The sequence below is a fragment of the Pseudophryne corroboree genome, chromosome 12 (genome assembly GCF_028390025.1).
Source record: "Pseudophryne corroboree isolate aPseCor3 chromosome 12, aPseCor3.hap2, whole genome shotgun sequence".
Classification (NCBI taxonomy): Eukaryota; Metazoa; Chordata; class Amphibia; order Anura; family Myobatrachidae; genus Pseudophryne; species Pseudophryne corroboree.
Window position 1 is genome coordinate 115614609 of NC_086455.1, and position 24352 is coordinate 115638960.

The window sequence follows — 24352 nt, forward strand, 5'->3', positions numbered from 1 at the left end:
TTTGCGTATCTCTTACATCATTTCTGTTGTGCATTATCCTCAATAAAAGATTGTTATTAACAAATAATAAAGAAAATAATAAAAATATCTATCCCCCATTCTTCAAGGGGCGATTGGAAATCCAGATCGAGGATTTACATATTTTCCCTTAAACACCTTTCGCTCCCCCTTCCACCTCCCAGGCGATGAGATGGCGCAAGATTTCCATGCAGGTGCCAGGAAGAGCTCCCATGCATGCTCTGTCTATCGCAAAGCTGAGGACATTACCACAGGGGTGAGGTTTCACTGACGCATTTATACATTTGAACAGTGTCGGACTGGGGCATGTAGGGCCCACCGGGGGATTGCAGTGGTAGGGGCCTATGTTAGGGGTGTGGTCTGCCACCTCATTGGTTTTAGACATACTTGCCTACCTGACCCTCTCTCCATGAGTGAGAAAATGCTCTGTTCCTGGACTTTCCTGGTACTGTATGATTGCCATCACCTGTGGTGAGCTAGTTAATTGATAAGAAAGGTGCTCTGTTCCTGGACTTTCCTGGTAATGTATGATTGCCATCACCTGTGGTGAAACACCTTTCTTGGCAATCATACAGTACCAGGAAAGTCCAGGAACAGAGCATTTTCTCACTCATGGAGAGAGGGTCAGGTAGGCAAGTATGTGATAAGTGAAAGGTGATAACGCACCAGCCAATCAGCTTCTGTAATTTTTCAAACCCGTAATGATTGGCTGGTGCGTTATCACCTTGCACGTATCACTGCTTTATCACCTCTCCAGGTTTAATACATCTGCCCCAAAGTTCTGTGCAGATCATCATCAATATGTACAGTATGTTGCACCAATGGTCAAGAACCTGTGACATATGCATGTTGAAATCTGTATGTACGGATCTGACACAGCTGCAATTATGTTGCATAAGATGCAGCAGAATCTGAATACAGATGTCTGTGCATGCATATTTTGAGCACATACAAGGCAAGGTACATAAAGTGCACATTTATTGGCTAGCTGCTCAATCAGATTGTGATGTCACTCAGGTGCTAAAAGGGAGGGGTAATTCCTGGTAAGAGAAAAACATTTTGCTATCCCTAATGCATACTGAGTGAGAAATAACACTACATAATGATCAGATAATACGGAGATCTTAGTTGCGTATATATCTGCAGATATACCCAACTAAGATCTCCGTATTATCTGATCATTATGTAGTGTTATTTCTCACTCAGTATGCATTAGGGATAGCAAAAGGTACATAAAGTGTACTTAATGGTAAAACAAACCTCATAAACTAACTTTATGTATACAGGAGCCCCAAAGTGCTGAACTCCATGCCCTGACAACTTTCACAAATCAACACTTTAATCTGTCAGCGCTTTAATGTTAGATTTGCTGTAAATACAAACATTCTTTGCAGGAAAAAGATGCATTTTGCATTCCTGATTATAAAGCCATATTTCCAAGTTTTTGTTCATTTCCTTCCTTGAAATATGAAGCTTGTTCTGCAGTTTCAGTCCAAGGATCACGTTGATAAATCTGCTGATCTCACATTCACTCACGTGCCAGTATCACCATTACCTTTTATCAAACACCAATGTGACTATTTCCGTATGAGTTTCATACTGTCACCGTGACTCATGCTGAGATCTTGGCATGTGCCAGGTGTGCTGGGGACACGGGGAGCCTCACCCTAAAACGGGGAGCCTCACCCCATGCATCAGAATTCTTTATCTTTGGATGACATTTTTTTGTGAAAGGGAAAATCCCTACTCCGTGTCTCCGAACATCACATATGCCTAGAGACACAATACTTGTGTAAACTGACTATTGCTTGTTTCAGCTAATTGTGGATTATTCCATAAAAGTGGAACTGACATTGTAAACTGGGCCTTTAAACTTAAATTAACTCCATATTCTAAGCAAAAAATGATTCCCATTATAAATGATAGTTTCTGCAGCATAAGACTTTACCTTATCTTTTACTCTTAATCATCTTTTCCACCAACAAACAATTCTTGGCTGTACTTCAGTGTATCATATTAATGGGTATAAACTGTATAGATGGGAAATGAAATCACCTCTCGGTGTCATGTGACGTAATTATGGTTCCATTAGAGAAAAAACTGTTTTGGAATGTACTATAAATGTTATATTTGCATTATGATCTATAAAAGCTGCTTCCACCAGACGAGCAGACTAAGAACAAATGTAACGTAGGTCTTTATGTACTATGGGGGTCATTCCGAGTTGTTCGCTCGCAAGCGGATTTTAGCAGATTTGCTCATGCTAAGCCACCGCCTACTGGGAGTGAATCTTAGCATCTTAAAATTGCGAACGATGTATTCGCAATATTGCGATTACACACCTCGTAGCAGTTTCTGAGTAGCTTCAGACTTACTCGGCATCTGCGATCATTTCACTGCTTGTCGTTCCTGGTTTGACGTCACAAACACACCCAGCGTTCGGCCAGACACTCCTCCGTTTCTCCGGCCACTCCTGCGGTTTTTCCGGAAACGGTAGCGTTTTTCCCCACACGCCCATAAAACGGCCTGTTTCCGCCCAGTAACACCCATTTCCTGTCAATCACATTACGATCGCCAGAACGATGAAAAAGCCGTGAGTAAAATTCCTAACTGCATAGCAAATTTACTTGGCGCAGTCGCAGTGCGGACATTGCGCATGCGCATTAAGCGGAAAATCGCTGCGATGCGAAGATTTTTACCGAGCGAACAACTCGGAATGAGGGCCAATGTTGTTCAAATAACAGCATTTACTAGGACTTTTCTCAGCTGTGTGCTGTGGACAAATGTTTCTTTCATAGGTCTGATTTTGACATAGGTACAGGCAGGATGAGTTCAACATCCCGCCGGACGGAATCCCGGCGGTCAAAATACTGACGCCGGAATCCTGACCGGCACAATCCCGACATATTCTCCCTCCGTGGGTGTCCACGCAGCCGGCGAGCGAAGCGAGCACGCAAGGGGCTGCATTCCGCTCGCCACCCCTGTCGGGATTGTGTGGTTGGGATTCCGTCGTCGGTATTTCGACCGCCGGGATCCCGTCCAGCGGGATTACATACTGATCCCGTACAGGCATCCATTAAGATGTACAATAACTCTGGCAGACACTGATAGTCTTTGGGATTGAAAACTGGTCTACACATCAAACAAAAAGCACCACACCATCATCTGGAATTGTTTCGCAAGAGCAATCACGAGACTGCCTGTCGGGGTCCCGGCGGACACAATGCCGACGCCGGGATCCCAACAGGCGGTGAAATGCTGCTGCCGGAATACCGGTGCCACAGGCTTTTCTCCCTCTATGGGTGTCCACGACCCCCATAAAGGGAGACTATAACCTGTGGCAAGCGCATCAAGCCACCGTGCTCGCAAGGGGCTTTCTAGCACTCGCCCCGCTACTGGCACATTGGTGGCCGAGATCCCGCTGTCGGGATCATGACAGCCGGGATCCCAGCCACCGGTAATACGTATGTATTCCATTGTTTCAGCCTAACAACATTAATCTGGAATAGACTCAGTTGGGTTTAGCAAGAGGTCAAAGGGTGGCACTAAAACACTGGCACCTCCACAGTGACCGGAGCTGGGTGCTGCAGTGTGTGTGACATTCTCCTGTAACTGAGCAGGAGCTGGCAGTGCAGACACTAGTCTCTTGGGACAGCCCAGCTTCTCCGGGGATGCTGGGCATGTCCTCAGATTGCCAGGGGAGCTTCCAGTTAGACTGCGCCCCCATAGTGACGCAATGAAGGGTTTCTACGATACCACACACCCTTTTTGAACACAGTGCCACTACTGTGTGTCAACATTCAAGATAATCATAATCTAAACGCCATAATGTCAAGAGGTTCAAAAAGTTGACGTACAAAATGTCAACATGAAAAAATAAGAATTTACTCACCGGTAATTCTATTTCTCGTAGTCCGTAGTGGATGCTGGGAACTCCGTAAGGACCATAGGGAATAGCGGGGCTCCGAAGGAGGCTGGGCACTCTAGAAAGATTTATGACTACCTGGTGTGCACTGGCTCCTCCCACCATGACCCTCCTCCAAGCCTCAGTTAGGACACTGTGCCCGGACGAGCTGACATAATAAGGAAGGATTTAGAATCCCGGGTAAGACTCTTACCAGCCACACCAATCACACCGTACAACTCGTGATACTATATCCAGTTTGACAGTATGAAAAACAACTGAGCCTCTCAACAGATGGCTCAACAATAACCCTTTAGTTAACAATAACTATTTACAAGTATTGCAGACAATCCGCACTTGGGATGGGCGCCCAGCATCCACTACGGACTACGAGAAATAGAATTACCGGTGAGTAAATTCTTATTTTCTCTGACGTCCTAGTGGATGCTGGGAACTCCGTAAGGACCATGGGGATTATACCAAAGCTCCCAAACGGGCGGGAGAGTGCGGATGACTCTGTAGCACCGAATGAGAGAACTCCAGGTCCTCCTCAGCCAGGGTATCAAATTTGTAGAATTTTGCAAACGTGTTTGCCCCTGACCAAGTAGCTGCTCGGCAAAGTTGTAAAGCCGAGACCCCTCGGGCAGCCGCCCAAGATGAGCCCACCTTCCTTGTGGAATGGGCATTTACAGATTTTGGCTGTGGTATGCCTGCCACAGAATGTGCAAACTGAATTGTACTACAAATCCAGCGAGCAATAGACTGCTTAGAAGCAGGAGCACCCAGCTTGTTGGGTGCATACAGGATAAACAGCGAGTCAGATTTTCTGACTCCAGCCGTCCTGGAAACATGTATTTTCAGGGCCCTGACAACGTCTAGCAACTTGGAGTCCTCCAATTCACTAGTAGCCGCCGGCACCACAATAGGCTGGTTCAGGTGAAACGCTGACACCACCTTAGGGAGAAATTGGGGACGAGTCCTCAACTCTGCCCTATCCATATGGAAAATCAGATAAGGGCTTTTACATGATAAAGCCGCCAATTCTGACACTCGCCTGGCTGAAGCCAAGGCTAATAACATGACCACTTTCCACGTGAGATATTTCAGATCCACGGTTTTTAGTGGCTCAAACCAATGTGATTTTAAGAAACTCAACATCACGTTGAGATCCCAAGGTGCCACAGGAGGCACAAACGGGGGCTGAATATGCAGCACTCCTTTCACAAATGTCTGAACTTCAGGTACTGAAGCTAGTTCTTTTTGAAAGAAAATCGACAGAGCCGAGATCTGTACTTTAATGGAGCCTAGTTTTAGGCCCATATCCACTCCTGCTTGCAGGAAATGCAGAAATCGACCTAGTTGAAATTCCTCTGTTGGGGCCTTATTGGCCTCGCACCATGCAACATATTTCCGCCATATGCGGTGATAATGCGTTGCCGTAACATCTTTCCTGGCCTTAATAAGCGTAGGAATGACTTCTTCCGGAATACCCTTTTCCTTTAGGATCCGGTGTTCAACCGCCATGCCGTCAAACGCAGCCGCGGTAAGTCTTGGAACCGACAGGGCCCCTGCTGTATCAGGTCCTGTCTGAGCGGTAGAGGCCACGGGTCCTCTGAGAGCATCTCTTGAAGTTCCGGGTACCACGCTCGTCTTGGCCAATCCGGAACCACGAGAATTGTGTTTACTCCTCGCTTTCTTATTATTCTCAATACCTTTGGAATGAGAGGCAGAGGAGGGAACACATAAACCGACTGGTACACCCACGGTGTCACTAGAGCGTCCACAGCTATCGCATGAGGGTCCCTTGACCTGGCGCAATATCTTTTTAACTTTTTGTTGAGACGGGACGCCATCATGTCCACCTGTGGTTTTTCCCAACGGTTTACCAGCATCTGGAAGACTTCTGGGTGAAGTCCCCACTCTCCCGGGTGGAGGTCGTGTCTGCTGAGGAAGTCTGCTTCCCAGTTGTCCACTCCCGGAATGAACACTGCTGACAGTGCTAGTACATGATTCTCCGCCCATCGGAGAATTCTTGTGGCTTCTGCCATCGCCATCCTGCTTCTTGTGCCGCCCTGTCGATTTACATGGGCGACTGCCGTGATGTTGTCTGACTGGATCAGCACCGGCTGGTGTAGGAGCAGGGATCTTGCTTTACTTAGGGCATTGTAGATTTTATGTGAAGGGAAGTCTCCTGACTCGACCATAGTCCTTGGAAGTTTCTTCCCTGTATGACTGCCCCCCAGCCTCGAAGGCTGGCATCCGTGGTCACCAGGACCCAGTCCTGTATGCCGAACCTGCGGCCCTCTAGAAGATGGGCACACTGCAGCCACCACAGTAGAGACACCCTGGTTCTTGGAGACAGGGTTATTAAGCGATGCATCTGAAGATGCGATCCGGACCACTGGTCCAACAGGTCCCACTGAAAGATTCTGGCATGGAACCTGCCGAAGGGAATTGCTTCGTAAGAAGCCACCATCTTTCCCAGGACCCGTGTGCAGCGATGCACTGATACCTGTTTTGGTTTCAGGAGGTCTCTGACTAGAGATGACAACTCCCTGGCTTTCTCCTCCGGGAGAAACACTTTCTTCTGGACTGTATCCAGAATCATACCCAGGAACAGTAGCCGTGTCGTCGGAACCAGCTGTGACTTTGGGATATTCAGAATCCAGCCGTGCTGGTGCAGCACCTCCTGAGATAGTGCTACTCCCACCAACAACTGTTCCTTGGACCTCGCTTTTATTAGGAGATCGTCCAAGTACGGGATAATTAAAACTCCCTTTTTTCGAAGGAGTATCATCATTTCCGCCATAACCTTGGTAAACACCCTCGGTGCCGTGGACAGGCCAAACGGCAGCGTCTGGAATTGGTAATGGCAATCCTGTACCACAAATCTGAGGTACTCCTGGTGAGGATGGTAAATGGGGACATGCAAGTAAGCATCCTTGATGTCCAGGGATACCATGTAATCCCCCTCGTCCAGGCTTGCAATAACCGCCCTGAGCGATTCCATCTTGAACTTGAATTTTTTTTATGTACGTGTTCAAGGATTTTAAATTTAAAATGGGTCTCACCGAACCGTCCGGTTTCGGTACCACAAATAGTGTGGAATAATAACCCCGGCCTTGTTGAAGTAGGGGTACCTTGATTATCACCTGCTGGGAATACAGCTTGTGAATTGCCGCTAGCACTGCCTCCCTGTCTGAGGGAGCAATCGGCAAGGCAGAACCGGTGGGGTGGGGACGCCTCGAATTCCAGTTTGTACCCCTGAGATACTATTTTCAGGATCCTGGGATCCACCTGTGAGCGAGCCCACTGATCGCTGAAATTCTTGAGGCGACCCCCCACCGTACCTGGCTCCGCCTGTGGAGCCCCACCGTCATGTGGCGGACTTGGAAGAAGAAGCGGGGGAGGATTTTTGCTCCTGGGAACCTGCTGTTTGTTGTAGCCTTTTTCCCCTACCTCTGCCTCTGGACAGAAAGGACCCGCCTTTTCCACGCCTGTTTTTCTGGGTCCGAAAGGACTGAACCTGATAAAACGGCGCCTTCTTAGGCTGTGAGGGGACATGGGGTAAAAATGCTGACTTCCCAGACGTTGCTGTGGAAACTAGGTCCGAGAGACCATCCCCAAATAATTCCTCACCCTTATATGGCAACACTTCCATGTGCTTTTTAGAATCTGCATCTCCTGTCCACTGGCGAGTCCATAAGCCTCTCCTAGCAGAAATGGACAATGCACTAACTTTAGATGCCAGTCGGCAGATTTCCCTCTGTGCATCTCTCATATATAAGACTGAGTCTTTTATATGGTCTATGGTTAACAGGATCGTGTCTCTGTCTAATGTGTCAATATTTTCTGACAGTTTATCTGACCACGCAGCGGCAGCACTGCACATCCAGGCTGACGCAATAGCTGGCCTAAGTATAATGCCTGAGTGTGTATATACAGACTTCAGGATCGCCTCCTGCTTTCTATCAGCAGGTTCCTTGAGGGCTGCCGTATCCGGAGACGGTAGTGCCACCTTTTTAGACAAACGTGTGAGCGCTTTGTCCACCCTGGGGGGTGTTTCCCAACGTGACCTATCCTCTGGCGGGAAAGGGAACACCATTAGTACCTTCTTAGGAATTACCAATTTTTTATCCGGGAAAGCCCACGCTTCTTCACACACTTCATTTAATTCATCTGATGGGGGAAAAACTACGGGTAGTTTTTTCTCTCCAAACATAATACCCTTTTTAGTGGTACCTGTAGTTATATCAGAAATGTGTAACACCTCTTTCATTGCCTCAATCATGCAGTGAATGGCCTTAGTGGGCATCAGGTTAGACTCATCGTCGTCGACACTGGTGTCAGTATCAGTGTCGACATCTGGGTCTGCTTGCGGTAGCGGGCGTTTTAGAGCCCCTGACGACCCATGCGACGCCTGGGCAGGCACGAGCTGAGAAGTCGGCTGTCCCACATTTGGCATGTCGTCAATTTTCTTATGTAAGGAGTTTATACGTGCACTCATTACTTTCCATAAGCTCATCCACTCAGGTGTCTGCCCCGCAGGGGGTGACATCTCTTCTAAAGGCATCTGCTCCGCCTCCACATCATTATCCTCATCAAACATGTCGACACAGCCGTACCGACACACCGCACACACACAAGGAATGCTCCGAATGAGGACAGGACCCACAAAAGCCCTTTGGGGGGACAGAGTGAGAGTATGCCAGCACACACCAGAGCGCTATATAATGCAGGGACTAACTGAGTTATGTCCCCTATAGCTGCTTTTTCTATATATTATATACTGCGCCTAAATTTAGTGCCCCCCCTCTCTGTTTTTACCCTGTTCTGTAGTGTAGACTGCAGGGGAGAGCCAGGGAGCTTCCTTCCAGCGGATCTGTGAAGGAGAAATGGCGCCAGTGTGCTGTGAGAGATAGCTCCGCCCCTTTTCCGCGGACTATTCTCCCGCTTTTTTTCCATATTCTGGCAGGGGTATTTTCCACATATATAGCCTCTGGGACTATATATTGTGGAATTTTTGCCAGCCAAGGTGTTATTATTGCTTCTCAGGGCGCCCCCCCCCCAGCGCCCTGCACCCTCAGTGACCGGAGTATGAAGTGTGTATGAGGAGCAATGGCGCACAGCTGCAGTGCTGTGCGCTACCTTGGTGAAGACTGATGTCTTCTGCCGCCGTTTTTCCGGACCTCTTCTTGCTTCTGGCTCTGTAAGGGGGACGGCGGCGCGGCTCCGGGACCGAACACCAAGGACTGGGCCTGCGGTCGATCCCTCTGGAGCTAATGGTGTCCAGTAGCCTAAGAAGCCCAATCCGGCTGCAAGCAGGCGAGTTCGCTTCTTCTCCCCTTAGTCCCTCGCTGCAGTGAGCCTGTTGCCAGCAGGTCTCACTGAAAATAAAAAACCTAAATCTATACTTTCTTTCTAAGGGCTCAGGAGAGCCCCTAGTGTGCATCCAACCTCGGCCGGGCACAAAATCTAACTGAGGCTTGGAGGAGGGTCATGGTGGGAGGAGCCAGTGCACACCACGTAGTCATAAATCTTTCTAGAGTGCCCAGCCTCCTTCGGAGCCCCGCTATTCCCCATGGTCCTTACGTAGTTCCCAGCATCCACTAGGACGTCAGAGAAATGTCGACACTGACAAAATGTTGGCATGTTCAAAATGTTGACTAGTACTTAATATCATCGACAGTGGGTAGTGAAAGGGGACTTCAATATCGAATCCGACATTGTGAGGGGCCCCAAGGTTCTAGGCAGTAATAAACATGATGGTAGTGCGGCAGCTGCCGCAGCCAGCATGCATAGACTAGACTGCGGATAACTCCGGCCCACCTGCGTTAAGTCCCCACACTTCCCTGCGGATAACTCCGGCCCCACTGCACCCTCCTCCCCACACTTCCCTGTTCTGTCTGGACTCTGCAGTGGGGACGGTCTCCACCTAGGAGGAGCGGTACTGTGGGCGGCGGGCTTGTAACAGTGACACTGATTGACTGCAGGAGAAACAGGCTTAGCCAGGCAGCATGGGGAGCCTGGATAGCGGCATGTGACACTTTATTGGTGTGAGCACATATTATATTTGGCAATACATTTATTGGTTGTTTAATAAAAGTTTAAATGGAATTCAGACTGCTGAGTGCCGCCTGCTTTACCCTTGGAAGTATCTAGTGGGACACCATTCCCTCACGGAGGGCACCGCAGCACTTTTACCACTCTATTGCTTTGAGTGCCGGACACCACCACGATATATATATATACTGGCACGGATTGTGCCAGTATAAGTCTTCTTGCTTTGCCTTTTTTTGTAGGCGACGCAGGAAGCACTAGCAACGACATGTATGATCATCTAATTTTCTGGAGTGAAATCTCCCCTCTCGGGCAATTCCTGCCAGTGCCCCACAGCCTAGTGTTGATGCGCTGTGGTCTCTCCCTCAGCCGGCTCCACTGCGCATGCGTGAGATTTTGCTACCATCACATGATCACCCATGCACAGCCTGCACCCGGCAGTCGCAGCAGCCACTGATGTTAAAGATAGCAGCTCCAATAATGACAGGGGCACATAGCACCCATCATCAGTGTCATATATGGGGGAGAAGCGGTACCTGTGTACGTAACATGCGCCGATACCGCTTCTCCACCACAACAGAGGATTATACATAGAGGCTTGTGTTCCTAACGCAGTTTCTTGGCTGTGCTAGCTCTGTGGCACTGCTCAATGCCCACAGCCCTATAGGCAATAATATGTACTCTGATAGAACATGTGCAAAGGACAGGATGCAGTTAGTCAACTAGCAGCAATGTACAGCACTGTGACCAAAAAAGAATCTCAATGCACAGCTTCCTATACTTGGTCATAGATGTGGTATGAGCCACTCCCATCAGCTGAAAAACAGGTTTATTGCAGCGGACTAAGGGGGAGATGTACTAAGCAGTGATAAAAGTTGAAAAGTGAGCCAGTGGAGAAGTTGCCCATGGCAACCAATCAGTTGCTCTGTATACTTATAGTATGCAAATTATAAATGTTACATCAATGCCGATTGGTTGCCATGGGCAACTTCTCCACTGGCTCACTTCTCCACTTTTATCACTGCTTAGTACATCTCCCCCTTAGTAACTGGGGGGAAATCACATATAGAGAAAGTGCCTGAGGCATGTAACTAACTAGGCTGCAATCTCATTACTGTTGGTTATACCCATGACACATCCAGCTCTCCTAGGTCACCCGAGTCTATACACAAGTAACGTCATTCTTGGATTCTATGAAAGGTAAAACAGTACAGGGCGGCCTCTACTATATGTCACATTACTTTTACAACCTACGCTAAATATGAGAAGTAAAAAAATGATGCAAACTTTAATTCTAAGAACAGGGTATGATAAATGTTATTTTGCGGTTAATGCATCTATTAATGCATTTGAGGCATGTAATTACTAGTATTAGTAATGCTTTACAATAGTTCATGATGTACCTGTTCTCTTATCGATAGGTTCCCATACTGTATATTCTTTTATAGTTTTTGTTGCAGAGGTGATCATCTTCCAGGAAGAAATAAAGGACTTTTTTTTTTTGTTCTTACACTAATCTGGTTAATGCAATATCAAATTCATGTACTATTTGTTGTTTCATATAAAACATTGGATGATTTTGTGTTATAGTTAAAGGTCCCCAAGATGGATTTCACACTTTGTGGCAGTCAGACAGACCCCTCCACCTACCACACGTGCTTCAGAAATTACAAACCATGACACCCATGTACTTACAGTTACCCTCGCTGCATACTTACTAGCTTATCAGGTGAAGTATGAGTGGCCGGAATCCCGGGGGCCAGCATACCACCGCCGGGATCCCGACCGCCGGCACACCAACAGCTGGGCAAGGGCTAATGAGCCCCTTGCGGGCACGGTGGCACTTCTCCCTACAGGGGGGTCGTGGACCCCCCCCAAAAAAATGGAGAATATGTGTCAGCATGCCGGCGGTCAGGATCCCAGCACCGGTATGCTGGTCGCCGAGATCCCGGCCAGCAGCATACTGAAGACCACCCAGTTTATCATAGGATCCTATGCCCACTGATCCCACCATGTGTGGTACCATAGGATCCCATGCCCACTGATCCCACCATGTGTGGTACCATAGGATCCTATGCCCACTGATCCCACCCCATGTGTGGACTTCATTACTGCAAAATAATGAAATCTGTGCACTAAAAATGTAGGGTGTGAATGATTCTGTAGGGCGAGAATAATTCTGTTAGTCCAGTGGTTCCCAAACTCTGTTCTCAAGGCACGCTAGCAGTCCAGGTTTTAAAGGAGATCCATGGTTGAGCACAGATGGTCAAATCTAATTGACTGAAGTACTAATTAAATCATCTGTGCTTCAGCATGGATATCCTGAACGATATTTTGTCTGATACAGCGGATCGGACCAACATTTCACTCACAACAGCACATATTGGGTGCAGTGCCCAATATGCTGGTGGCGGCGGTCGCAAGAGACAGTGCCAGGTTTGATGTGCTGTTCATCAAACCTGATATCACCAGCATCCTGTAGTATGCTAATAAAGGATGGAGCATGGCCGTTCCATTCGTCATTAACATCGATCAATGTGTACCCAGGTTCCGATATGTCGGCCTGGTACACATCGCTTGAGTGTGTACCCAGTTTACGGGTGCCTTGAGGCCAGTTTGGGAAACTATTAGGCAATAAGAGTAGATGGACACCCCTAGGGTTTAACAGCATGGTGTACAGAGAGTGGTGTATGCTGGAGCACAGATATAGCCCTGGAAGTTCACTCATCTAAGATGAGAAGTGCAAAGTGAATGCAGTACAAAACATTACAGCTCCTATCCAATCCAGCGCTGCCTAATGTCCCCAACTCCAGTCCCTTGTGACTTAGCGTTCTCACTATTGCCACGACCAATAGTCAGATGGCTCTCACTATTTATTGAGGAGAATATGCCAAAGTAGTGTTAACAGTTCTAATGTAAATTCAGATATTTACTGCAGTGCTGGGACCCTTTCAAGTAATAAAATGTGCATTGCCTTTGTTTAGGACACAAGTTTTTTCTTTTAATAAATATATGTTTTTTTCATATAAAAATAAAATCATGTATATTTACAATATATACACATTCTGTAGTTTAGTTTCCCAACAGAATTACACTTGGTGACATTGTAAGTAGTCACATGTTTGAGAGTCCTCTCCATTAGATAGCAACCTTCAAAAGAACAAGTCAATCTTAACTGGAGCAGTCAATCATTAACTATGCATCTCCACCAATAGCTGCAGCGCTTAAAAAAAAGAAAAAAGAAAAAAAAAAAAAAAGAGAAGAGGATCCAGACAGTATATAGCGCTAAAATAAAAAAGGTAGCTCTACTGAGTTTTACCGACTGATTTTCAGAATACTGTTTGCTTGCAGTAATGGGAGCCACGTAAAGGCTTTCTGTGCTTGCAGTAACGGGAGCCACGTAAAGGCTTCCTGTGCTCTTCACAGCTCCACTAAAGCTGGAAGTACTCTTTCAAGAGCTAGAACTTAACCAATAGACTTATTACTTTGGCTGCACACATACATTTTTAAAAACACATTTTCTCAGTTATAATGCTCATCAATGTCTCAGGGAGGTAATAGTTCTCAACACGCCCCTCATTGAGTTTTTCAAAAGTTCAAAGTTCTTGCATTCCATTTTCTTTCCAGAGGACTGTTCATGTTGTTCAGTCTTAAGAACACCCTGTTGCTTCTGGCCTTCTCTAGATACATCCACCTCTGGACTCATGTAGAACATCTGGAGCTCCAGAACAGCACAAGCACCTCAGGCTCTGGAACTCTACTATGGAGTATTTCTTCCTTCGAGATCTGGGAAGAGTCATCACCAGTCCCAGTGCTGCCGTCTCTTGTACTAGACATGAATTTGCCATAATACACCTCTCTTGTCCACTCATCCTACACCAGTCTAATTCAGTCCTTGGCATGTAAATTTGCAGTCATCATACGGGTACTGTGAAAAGAATCAAAATATATATTTATATAAATACACATGAAAAACAATGCAATTAGGTCTTGTAGAAAAAAAATAGCATGTATATAGTAAAAGTTTTTCAATGTAATGAAAATATTACTAGGAAAATATAATGCTCATAATACAGGTGCAGGAAGAGAGTTGTGCAATTACCTCATCATCTGAATGATCCGATTCGGATCCGGAACTGTCATCGTCCTCGCTTTCTGGCAGATACTGCAAATTCTCTTCAGTCACAGCGAGCAGATGCTGCTGAATCTCGAGGTTGCTTCTACCCCACGTAAGTTGGCATGGTGAGTAGCCTTGGTATGTGATCCTGTTCACATCTGCCCCATATTTAAGCAGCAAATGCATCAGCTGAGAGTTCTGTCTGTCCACAGCCATGTGTAGTGCTGTGCGTCCATTACATGGCTCCTATTATAAGGAAAAAAGAGAAATACACAAATTAAGTGTCAAGTTATGAAGCAAAACATGGACACAGGCCATTTTAATAGTTACTTAGGTCATTAAATGCCAAGGTATGAAAACTCACCTGTGCGTTAACATCTGCACCATACATGATCAGGTTCTCAACAATGGCAAGAAAACCGTTATTGGATGCCAGGTGTAGGCATGTGTGACCTGGATGAAAAGAAAAACAAGGACGCAATTAATATCAAGATTCATGAATCTTCTATAATAAGACTATGGGGGATATGTATCAAGCCTTGGGAGAGAGAAAAGCACCAATCAGCTAATAACTCATTTTTTTTAAGAAACCACCTGTGAAACGACAGGAGTTGATTGGTTTGGTTCTCTCTCTTCAAGCCTTGAAACAAATCCTCACTGTATCTGCAAGCATTCAGTAACAATATCCCCTAGGTGATTAACATTTAATTAGCATTAAATAATTGTGTATACTAGCATGAATTGGGAAAACTAACATTTTTAGGGCAGATGTACTAAGCTTTGGATAGTGAAAAAGTAGAGAGGAAAACTTCCAACCAATCATCTTCGTCATTTTTTAAACATTGCCTGTACCATGGCAGATAAGAGCAGATTGGCTGATACTTTATCTCTCTCCAAGGCTTTATACGTCCCCATGTTTGTTTCCATAGCAACAGTCAGAGTATTCTGCTACTTTGAATGCAGTCAGGCTTTTTGCGCCTGTTGCATAGTTTTAACAATATATAAGATAATTGATACATACCTTCATAATTTGCATTCTGTAGAAGTGTTGATAGTTGCACATTACAGTTCTGGACTATTACTCCGACCCCACGCAGTGAACCCTTTTCAGAGGCAATGTGTAAGGGAGTATTCCCGCGATAGTCTCGGATTTCTGGGTCACAACCAGCTTTTAAGAGCTTTTCAGCAAGGTCACACTGTTCCGTTATAATAGCCAGATGCAGTGGTGTCTGAAAACAAAATCAGAATAAATAATTAATAACATTTAGCTCCAGTTCCCAGTCATGGCCTGGTGACAGCTATTTCCCCAAAACTGGATGATCTAGTATTGAGATGGACTTTAATTACTAAATGGAGGACTTGTAGTAGCACCAATCCTTAAAACTATTGGGCGAAGGTACTTCTTGTATCTATAAAAAGGTCCGCATACATGTCCAGCCCAAGAATCGCATGTGCTGCGGAATCCCGGTGCTATTAATAGCTAGGGCGCCCTATAACCAGTGTAGCACAGACGCCTATTTACCTGGTGAAGGTGATTCTGCCGATTCAGGTAAAAAGCGTCTCTGTATGATCTGCTGATTGCTTCCAGGGCCAGATCTTTTGCCTCATGAATAATTGCCAAATGGAGAAGTCTGTAAAAATGAACAAACAATAGTTAAATATAAAACAAATAAAATACATATGCATTTGTACTATATACTTGATGACACTGAATGATGAACAGAACATTTCAAAGTTATCGGAATATCTATCCATCACCCTATTTCATCACCATTTGCCGCTTACTAATACAAGGAGTCATTGCACTGTGTCAGTTGTGACTGCACCTCCCCCAGCAGAGTCCAGGATTGTGTAAGATGGGTTTTTTCTGTGTGTGTCTCTCTAGATATATCTGTTGTTTTCCGCTTTCTCATGTATGCTGCAGTGTTCCTGGCCAGCTGCCAGGGACTTTCCGAATTGGCTCTACACTCCCCCCCAGTGCTTTCCAGCCCCACCTCCCCAGGCCAGCCGCCAGCAAGCTCCCCCCTCCCCCACTCTGCTCCTCCCCTCTCAGGCTTATACAAAGAGAGGAAGGGAAAACCCAGAGACTGAGAAAAAAAAAAAAAAGAAAAAAAAAATGGCGTACACCCAAATGTAGAGAAAAAACCCGCAATCTATTCTAAATCGTGCAAACAGGGGCACTCTAAAAATAACATCGATGTTCCTTATGCCGATATAGGACTGCAACAAAGCAGGTTACAGAAAGATAGCGCCGCTCACACGTTATACGGAGGTCTTTAGAGGAGGAATAGAATTGTACAGAAGTTGCGTTTTCTGCAACTGCGATTTTCCTGCAGCGTTTGCGCGAGACGGGTTTTCCGATTTAGTTCAACACACAGGGCCGATGGCGTTTACCATATATGTCAGTGTGGTGTGTGTGTAGCACTCGCATATTGGGACACACTCAGTGTGTGTATTTCTAGAAGTGTCTAATAGCCGCAGACTTCTCCCTGTGACTAGTGCGAGCACCGTGTACAGTGTTCTATAACCAAACAGTAACAATAACTACTACAAATATAACTGAACGGTAACAGCTACATAGTAAATCAGCGCAACACCAAGCCCTGATCACTTACGTATCTCCGTCCTCGTTGGCCTGGAGTTTCCATGGCTCTGGCTCATAGATCGGGCTAGTGGTCTCTGATGGCATGCGGAGGTTCTGCAGGTCCCGGACTATGACATTGTATTCCTCTTCTTTCAGAGAGTCCAGACCACTGTCAGTCCTGTCCTCAGTGCCCTGCAGCAGCTTATCCTTCCCGGGCATCCTGACGTCCCCATCCACCATCATATTGCTGGAGTAATCCATATAGTCACCAGTCTCCCTTGCAGGACTTTGCTTCAGGAAAAAATAAAAATCAACTGCAAAAATAAATCGTCACTTCTCAGTGCTCGCAGAAAGCCTCCAATAATGCTTCCAAAGGCTACAATAAAACCACAATGAGCAGCCCGGAATAAAGCAAAAGCAGCTGTGGTGACAGGCAAGGAGTAAGGTAACAGCTTCAGGAATGGAGAACGCAGTCCACAGCCAACATCCGCCTGGTGGAGTGTGAGAGGTCTGAGAGCGGCTCCTCTCTGCTGTCGCCTTTTACACTATAGTGATTGCACAGATGGGGATTTTTTTGGTGGGCGTGGCCAGATTGCTTCCCTCCTCCCTCCTCTGTGCACTGTGTGCTTTGGTGCTGGGAAATTCCAAGTACAAGTCACACTGCTGGTGCTGCACGCACTGAGCCAGACTCATCCTGTTCTTGGGCCAGAGAAGGAAGAGACACAATAATAAACCAGAAAACTTCCACAACTCTTTCAGAGTACAAAAATTCCCTTCTGTATGGAATGTTCTCTATTTCTCAAACACACCGTGCAGCTTTCTGCAGGTGTATGCTGTGCCGTACAGCCCTGCAGAAGCTCTCATACCTATAGGACATTTACATGTCTTATTCCAGATCAGATTTAATGCAATTACACAGTGTAGTCTTCTGAAGGTGTTTTCAGAAGATCAGATGTAATGCAGTTCATATTGGGGGTCATTCCGTGCTGATCGCTCGCTAGCTAGTTTTAGCAGCCGTGCAAACGCTATGCCGCCGCCCACTGGGGAGTGTATTTTGGCTTAGCAGAAGTGTGAACGCATGTGCAGCCGAGCTCTGCAAAAACAGTTTGTGCAGTTTCAGAGAAGCTTTGAACCTACTCTGCGCTTGCGATCACTTCAGCCTATTCGTGTCCGGATTTGACGTCATACACCTACCCAGCGAACGCCCAGCCACGCCTGCGTTTTTGCGAACACTCCCTGAAAACGGTCAGTTGACACCCAGAAACGCCCCCTTTCTGTCAATCTTCTTGCGGACGTTAGTGCGAAGAAAAACTTTGCTAGAACCTGTGCACAGCCACAATGGGCTTTGTACCCGTACGACGCGCATGTGCATTGCGGCCCATACGCATGCGCATAAATGCTGTTTTTTTATCTGATCGCTGCGCTGAGAAAATCGCCAGCGAGCGATCAACTCGGAATGACCCCCATTGGGCCTAATTCTGAGTTGATCGCAGCATCAAATTTGTTAGCAGTTGGGCAAAACCATGTGCAGTGCAGGAGGGGCAGATATAACATGTGCAGAGAGAGATAGATTTGGGTGGTGTGTTCAATCTGCAATCTAAATTGCAGTGTAAAAATCAAGCAGCCAGTATTTACCCTGCACAGAAACAAAATAACCCACCCAAATCTTACTCTCTCTACACATGTTATATCTGCCTCCCCTGCAGTGCACATGGTTTTGCCCAACTGCTAAAAAATTTCCTGCTGCGATCAACTTGGAATTACCCCCATCGTGCAGTGTGCAGATAGTATATTGCAGCTTTGCATAGTTAGTGCAAGGGGGAGCGCTATTAAAGTACTTGGGTCAATGTGGAAATCACATTACTACTGTAATGTAATTCATTCATGAAATCATTTCACAGATTTTTTAACTATATAAATACAAAATTAGACTGAAAATAAAATAAAATACCTTTACTGTGTACCCCTGAGTAACACCATAGAAAAAAACAAAACAACGTGCTGGCTGTGGGGAAGCTTTAAGAAGTAGTAGTTTTCCACTAGGGGCGCTGCTCCAATGGCGTTTACAGCTGGTATGTTGTTTTTTCACAGCTGAGCTAATGAACTATTTCTGGCAGCTCACACTCAGTATATATATATATATATATATATATATATATATATAGATTCCATGGATGCAACCCGGCACTCTGCTGTCCCCGTTGGGGTATTCGCTCCGGTGCCCTCCTCGGGGTGTACAGCCCCAATACAAACTGGAGGGTATAGGCGGCACTCAGAGTCTGAGCTGTGTCCTGAAGAAGGGGGTTCGACCCCCGAAACGTCGATATTAAACACACATGGCTTGTCTTTAAACTCTGTGTGTCAGACTCTGAGTGCCGCCTATACCCTCCAGTTTATATATATATATATATATATATATATATATATATATACAGTCAGCAATACTTTGCACATACAAAAGAGGTAATTGCTGATTATTGGATATTTGGCTATAAGTTACTTTTTCAATCCTGTGAACGTTTATTGTCACCTATAATATAGATACAGTTGTGTATCTGATATCAATGAATTACCTGTACAACACAAGAAATCTGGTGTAAAATATAATTACAGTCACTGTGTAATTGTTCATTCAAACATTCACCTAAAACAAGAAATAATAAGATGGGAATGTGAGTGTAACTGATCCACTCTGAAAAATCCCGGAGATAACCAAAACTTTTTTGGCAGGTTTGTTGCAGCTGGAGTTCCCCTGCTGTAATATCCCCCACCAAAACTCCCTACTGGGCACACTTCGAATTTCTGAAGTAGAAAAGGCATATTTTATTACACAAGACAAAGCACTGTACAAGTAGCACTATATTACACAGGTTTTTTTTTTGAGGGAACTTTATTATAAAAAATAGTTTAAATGATCTGTTCACTGTTCTGATATTGGATGTGTTATCCCAAAAGTTCAGAAAACCAAAAAGAGTAATGATCATGTCATACCCCGCACTGTGTGGTTGGCGCTGCAGACACCGTTGGTTAGGAGCTGATCAGCTGGTACCTTATCTCTCTCCACTTTACCCTCCAAGACTTTGTACATCTGCCCCAACATCACTAAAGGGGCTGTTTGCATTTATGTCAAAAGCTTGGGCGTAAAATGTGTGCCGTAAACAAATACATTAACTGTTCCGCATATGTTACAATTTGTGCAATTCCAAAATGACGCTTCAGATTATCATACTCTTGGTGGTGAACTGCATTCTGATTTAAATATATAAAATAATCTGTAGGAAAAAACAAGCTAACAGACCCCCCCCCCCCCCCCCCTTCCCTCCCGACTTTCCTCAACTCCTCAAAAAAGGATACCCAACACCAGCGCTCATGGGGGGTAATTCTGAGTTGATCGCAGCAGGATTTTTGATAGCAATTGGGCAAAACCATGTGCACTGCAGGAGAGGCAGATATAACATGTGCAGAAAGAGTTAGATTTGGGTGGGTTATTTTATTTCTGTGCAGGGTAAATACTGGCTGCTTTATTTTTACACTGCAAATTAGATTGCAGATTGAACACACCCCACCCACATCTAACTCTCTCTGCACATGTTATGTCTGCCTCCCCTGCAGTGCACATGGTTTTGCCCAATTGCTAACAAAAATCCTGCTGCGATCAACTTGGAATTACCCCCTTTGTTAGCAGTTGGGCAAAACCATGTGCACAGCAGGGGAGGCAGATATAACACGTGCAGAGAGAGTTATATTTGGGTATGGTGTGTTCAATCTGCAATCTAAATTGCAGTGTAAAGATAAAGCGCCAGTATTTACCCTGCACAGAAACAAAATAACCCACCCAAAGCTAACTCTCTCTGCACATGTTATATCTGCCTCCCCTGCAGTGCACATGGGGGGTAATTCCAAGTTGATCGCGGCAGGAATTTTTTTTAGCAGTTGGGCAAAACCATGTGCACTGCAGGGGGGGGGGGGGGGGTAGATATAACATTTGCAGAGAGTTAGATTTGGGTGGGTTATTTTGTTTCTGTGCAGGGTAAATACTGGCTGCTTTATTTTTACACTGCAAATTAGATTGCAGATTGAACACACCCCACCCAAATCTAACTCTCTCTGCACATGTTATGTCTGCCTCCCCTGCAGTGCACATGGTTTTGCCCAATTGCTAACAAAAATCCTGCTGCGATCAACTTGGAATTACCCCCTTTGTTAGCAGTTGGGCAAAACCATCTGCACAGCAGGGGAGGCAGATATAACACGTGCAGAGAGAGTTAGATTTGGGTGTGGTGTGTTCAATCTGCAATCTAAATTGCAGTGTAAAGATAAAGCAGCCAGTATTTACCCTGCACAGAAACAAAATAACCCACCCAAAGCTAACTCTCTCTGCACATGTTATATCTGCCTCCCCTGCAGTGCACATGGGGGGGTAATTCCAAGTTGATCGCAGCAGGATTTTTTTTTAGCAGTTGGGCAAAACCATGTGCACTGCAGGGGGGGGGGGGGGTAGATATAACATTTGCAGAGAGAGTTAGATTTGGGTGGGTTATTTTGTTTCTGTGCAGGGTAAATACTGGCTGCTTTATTTTTACACTGCAAATTAGATTGCAGATTGAACACACCCCACCCAAATCTTACTCTCTCTGTACATGTTATGTCTGCCTCCCCTGCAGTGCACATGGTTTTGCCCAATTGCTAACAAAAATCCTGCTGCGATCAACTTGGAATTAGAGATGTGCACCGGAAATTTTTCGGGTTTTGTGTTTTGGTTTTTGGTTCGGTTCCGTGGCCGTGTTTTGGGTTCGAACGCGTTTTGGCAAAACCTCACCGAATTTTTTTTTGTCGGATTCGGGTGTGTTTTGGATTCGGGTGTTTTTTTTCAAAAAACCCTAAAAAAACAGCTTAAATCATAGAATTTGGGGGTCATTTTGATCCCAAAGTATTATTAACCTCAATAACCATAATTTCCACTCATTTTCAGTCTATTCTGAACACCTCACACCTCACAATATTATTTTTAGTCCTAACATTTGCACCGAGGTCGCTGGATGACTAAGCTCAGCGACCCAAGTGGCCGACACAAACACCTGGCCCATCTAGGAGTGGCACTGCAGTGTCACGCAGGATGGCCCTTCCAAAAAAACACTCCCCAAACAGCACATGACGCAAAGAAAAATGAAAGAAAAAAGAGGTGCAAGATGGAATTGTCCTTGGGCCCTCCCACCCACCCTTATGTTGTATAAACAGGACATGCACACTTTAACCAACCCATCATTTCAGTGACAGGGTCTGCCACACGACTGTGACTGAAATGACGGGTTGGTTTGGACCCCCAACAAAAAAGAAGCAATTAATCTCTGAAAAGCGTCGCTAGACCTTGTGTGAAACTACTTCGGCAGTTGTGAAAGTACGTCGCGCTTTCTCATTGCGCCACATACGCATGCGCAGAAGTTAAGAAGTTAAGGGGGCAGGATTCGTCCTCATAGGATCTGATTCTGAGCTGGACGCAGTTGCGGCCTTCCTTGCATTTTTTATACAGTTGCGTCTGTGACTTTATGCTAATGACACTACAATGCTGTTCCCTAGTGTACATCCGTGCATCCAAACATGCAAGTACAGAGATGCTCACTGTCAGTGTCTACAGATGCTGCAATCATGCTTTGTACGTCATTAGATGCCACCATCGGCTGTACCATTGAAACTTTCACCAGCCCTATGCTAGAGCAAATCCACGTCTTTATATGCAACCACTTTCAGCAACAAGCCCACACTACGTTACATCTGCTTCTGATTAGCCATCTTCCTGTAATCACACAGGAATGCCCAACACATTTCTAATACACTTCTTGGTGTGTGTGTCTGACTTTGGTGGTCATTCCGAGTTGTTCGCTCGTTGCCGATTTTCGCAACGGAGCAATTAAGGCAAAAATGCGCATGGTACGCAGTGCGCATGCGGTAAGTATTTTAGCACAAAACTTAGTAGATTTACTCACGTCCGAACGAAGAATTTTCATTGTTGAAGTGTTCGGAGTGTGATTGACAGGAAGTGGGTGTTTCTGGGCGGAAACTGGACGTTTTCTGGGAGTGTGCGGAAAAACGCAGGCGTGCCAGGATAAAACGCGGGAATGTCTGGAGAAACGGGGGAGTGGCTGGCCGAACGCAGGGCGTTTTTGTGACGTCAAACCAGGAACGAAACGGCCTGAGCTAATCGCAATCTGTGAGTAAGTCTGGAGCTACTCAGAAACTGCTAAGAATTTTCTATTCGCAATTCTGCTAATCTTTTGTTCGCTATTCTGCTAAGCTAAGATACACTCCCAGAGGGCGGCGGCCTAGCGTGTGCAATGCTGCTAAAATCTGCTAGCGAGCGAACAACTCGGAATGACCCCCTTTGTACTGCAACTCACTATGAACACCATTGCAGTGCAGGCATGCGAGCTGCAACTCAGAGGCAAGCGCAGATTAAAAACATTGCAAGAAAAAAATAAAACACATTGGCCCCACAGGAAAAAACACACACATTAGCCCCCACAGAAAACAATAAAACAAACTGGCCCCCACAGGGAGAAATACATTTTATGATATAGCTTTTGGTATTACAATTTGTTTAAAATGTCTACTACTATTTCAGAGACCCAGTGACGCCAAGAGGTTTTATAATTCTTGGCTGTAACATATATATATATATATATATATATATATAAAGCAAATGGAAACAGCCCGGCACTCCACTCCTAATATTCACAACTGCTGAGGTGCCTTCCCAATGGGGGATGCATGCAATCCCAAATAGATAGTGTAGATGATGCGGGCGGCACTCATACAGACTCCACAGCGTATGAAAGATATGATAATTTATTTATGAACATTTATTTAGTATATTCCACTGCACTTTCTTCAAAGTCGGGTAGGGGTGGATTGGGCAGTAGCAATTACCCATTAGGCACGTGAGGCACTTGTTTGGGTGCGGCACTTGATGCTTGTGTTGGTACTGTCAGCCTAAAAAGTACCAGTAACTGCAAAATATTTCCACTGTACTGTACCATATGCCATCCCATCCTGAATGGAGTGTAAATTGGTTGGACATGCACATACTGCTCCCGGAAACTGTCCTACTTAGTAAATATGTATACATAATTTAATGTCATAATTAGTGGCTTTTTTTTTATTAGTCTATTAAATCTATCATCAGATGAGGGCTTATAACCATTCAATAAAAATAATAAATTATGCAGGAGGAGGGGGGGACGGCCATTACTGTCGTGCCTAGGGGCACCTTCACCACTAAATCCGCCTCTGGGATTGGGATCTGAAAGTACCTGGAAACATTTGTAGAAGTGGCCTCACATGGGCAGCACCAGAGGTATACCATGTAACCATGACGGCAGCACCACCTCTCACATGTCAACAAACAAAACAGGACCCACATGCACATCAGCCCACCGGGAATCTTCCCTGGGAGCCACATGGCCAATCCATATTGCATTTTTATATGTACTAACACCTGGCCGCCACGTTTTCACCCGTGAGGGTATCGTTATCTTTGGCTGGCGATCCCCCATAGAAGCCTTCTTATCGCCGGCCACCGCAACCCGCTGCCTCCACCGCTTGATTAAGGGGGTGGGGGCGTAGCACACTGACATCACAAGCTCTCCCTCTTGTGCAGCAGCAGAAGAAAGAA

General features: G+C 45.7%; 1 protein-coding gene across 1 annotated transcript; it reads right to left on the minus strand.

Moving 5' to 3' along the window:
* Positions 1–13227: 13227 nt before the first annotated feature.
* On the minus strand, positions 13228–17234 carry NFKBIA (NFKB inhibitor alpha). The gene is made up of 6 exons (XM_063947898.1): positions 16715–17234; positions 15622–15730; positions 15121–15328; positions 14464–14552; positions 14085–14345; positions 13228–13910 (listed from the first exon to the last, which is right to left on the minus strand). Exons 1-6 carry the CDS (start codon positions 16942–16944, stop codon positions 13866–13868), a joined length of 942 nt encoding a protein of 313 aa, XP_063803968.1. The 5' UTR covers positions 16945–17234; the 3' UTR covers positions 13228–13865.
* Between the last annotated feature and the right edge of the window lie 7118 nt (positions 17235–24352).

Bases quoted from the DNA above. Each gene is read 5' to 3' on its own strand.
- NFKBIA (XM_063947898.1), bottom strand. From the start codon at position 16,944: ATGGATTACTCCAGCAATATGATGGTGGATGGGGACGTCAGGATGCCC. The intron at 15,731-16,714 runs GTAAGTGATCAG...TCATTTTTACAG, and splicing joins GCCAACGAGGACGGAGATAC to ACTTCTCCATTTGGCAATTA. The intron at 13,911-14,084 runs GTAATTGCACAA...TTCTTTTCACAG, and splicing joins CGGATCATTCAGATGATGAG to TACCCGTATGATGACTGCAA.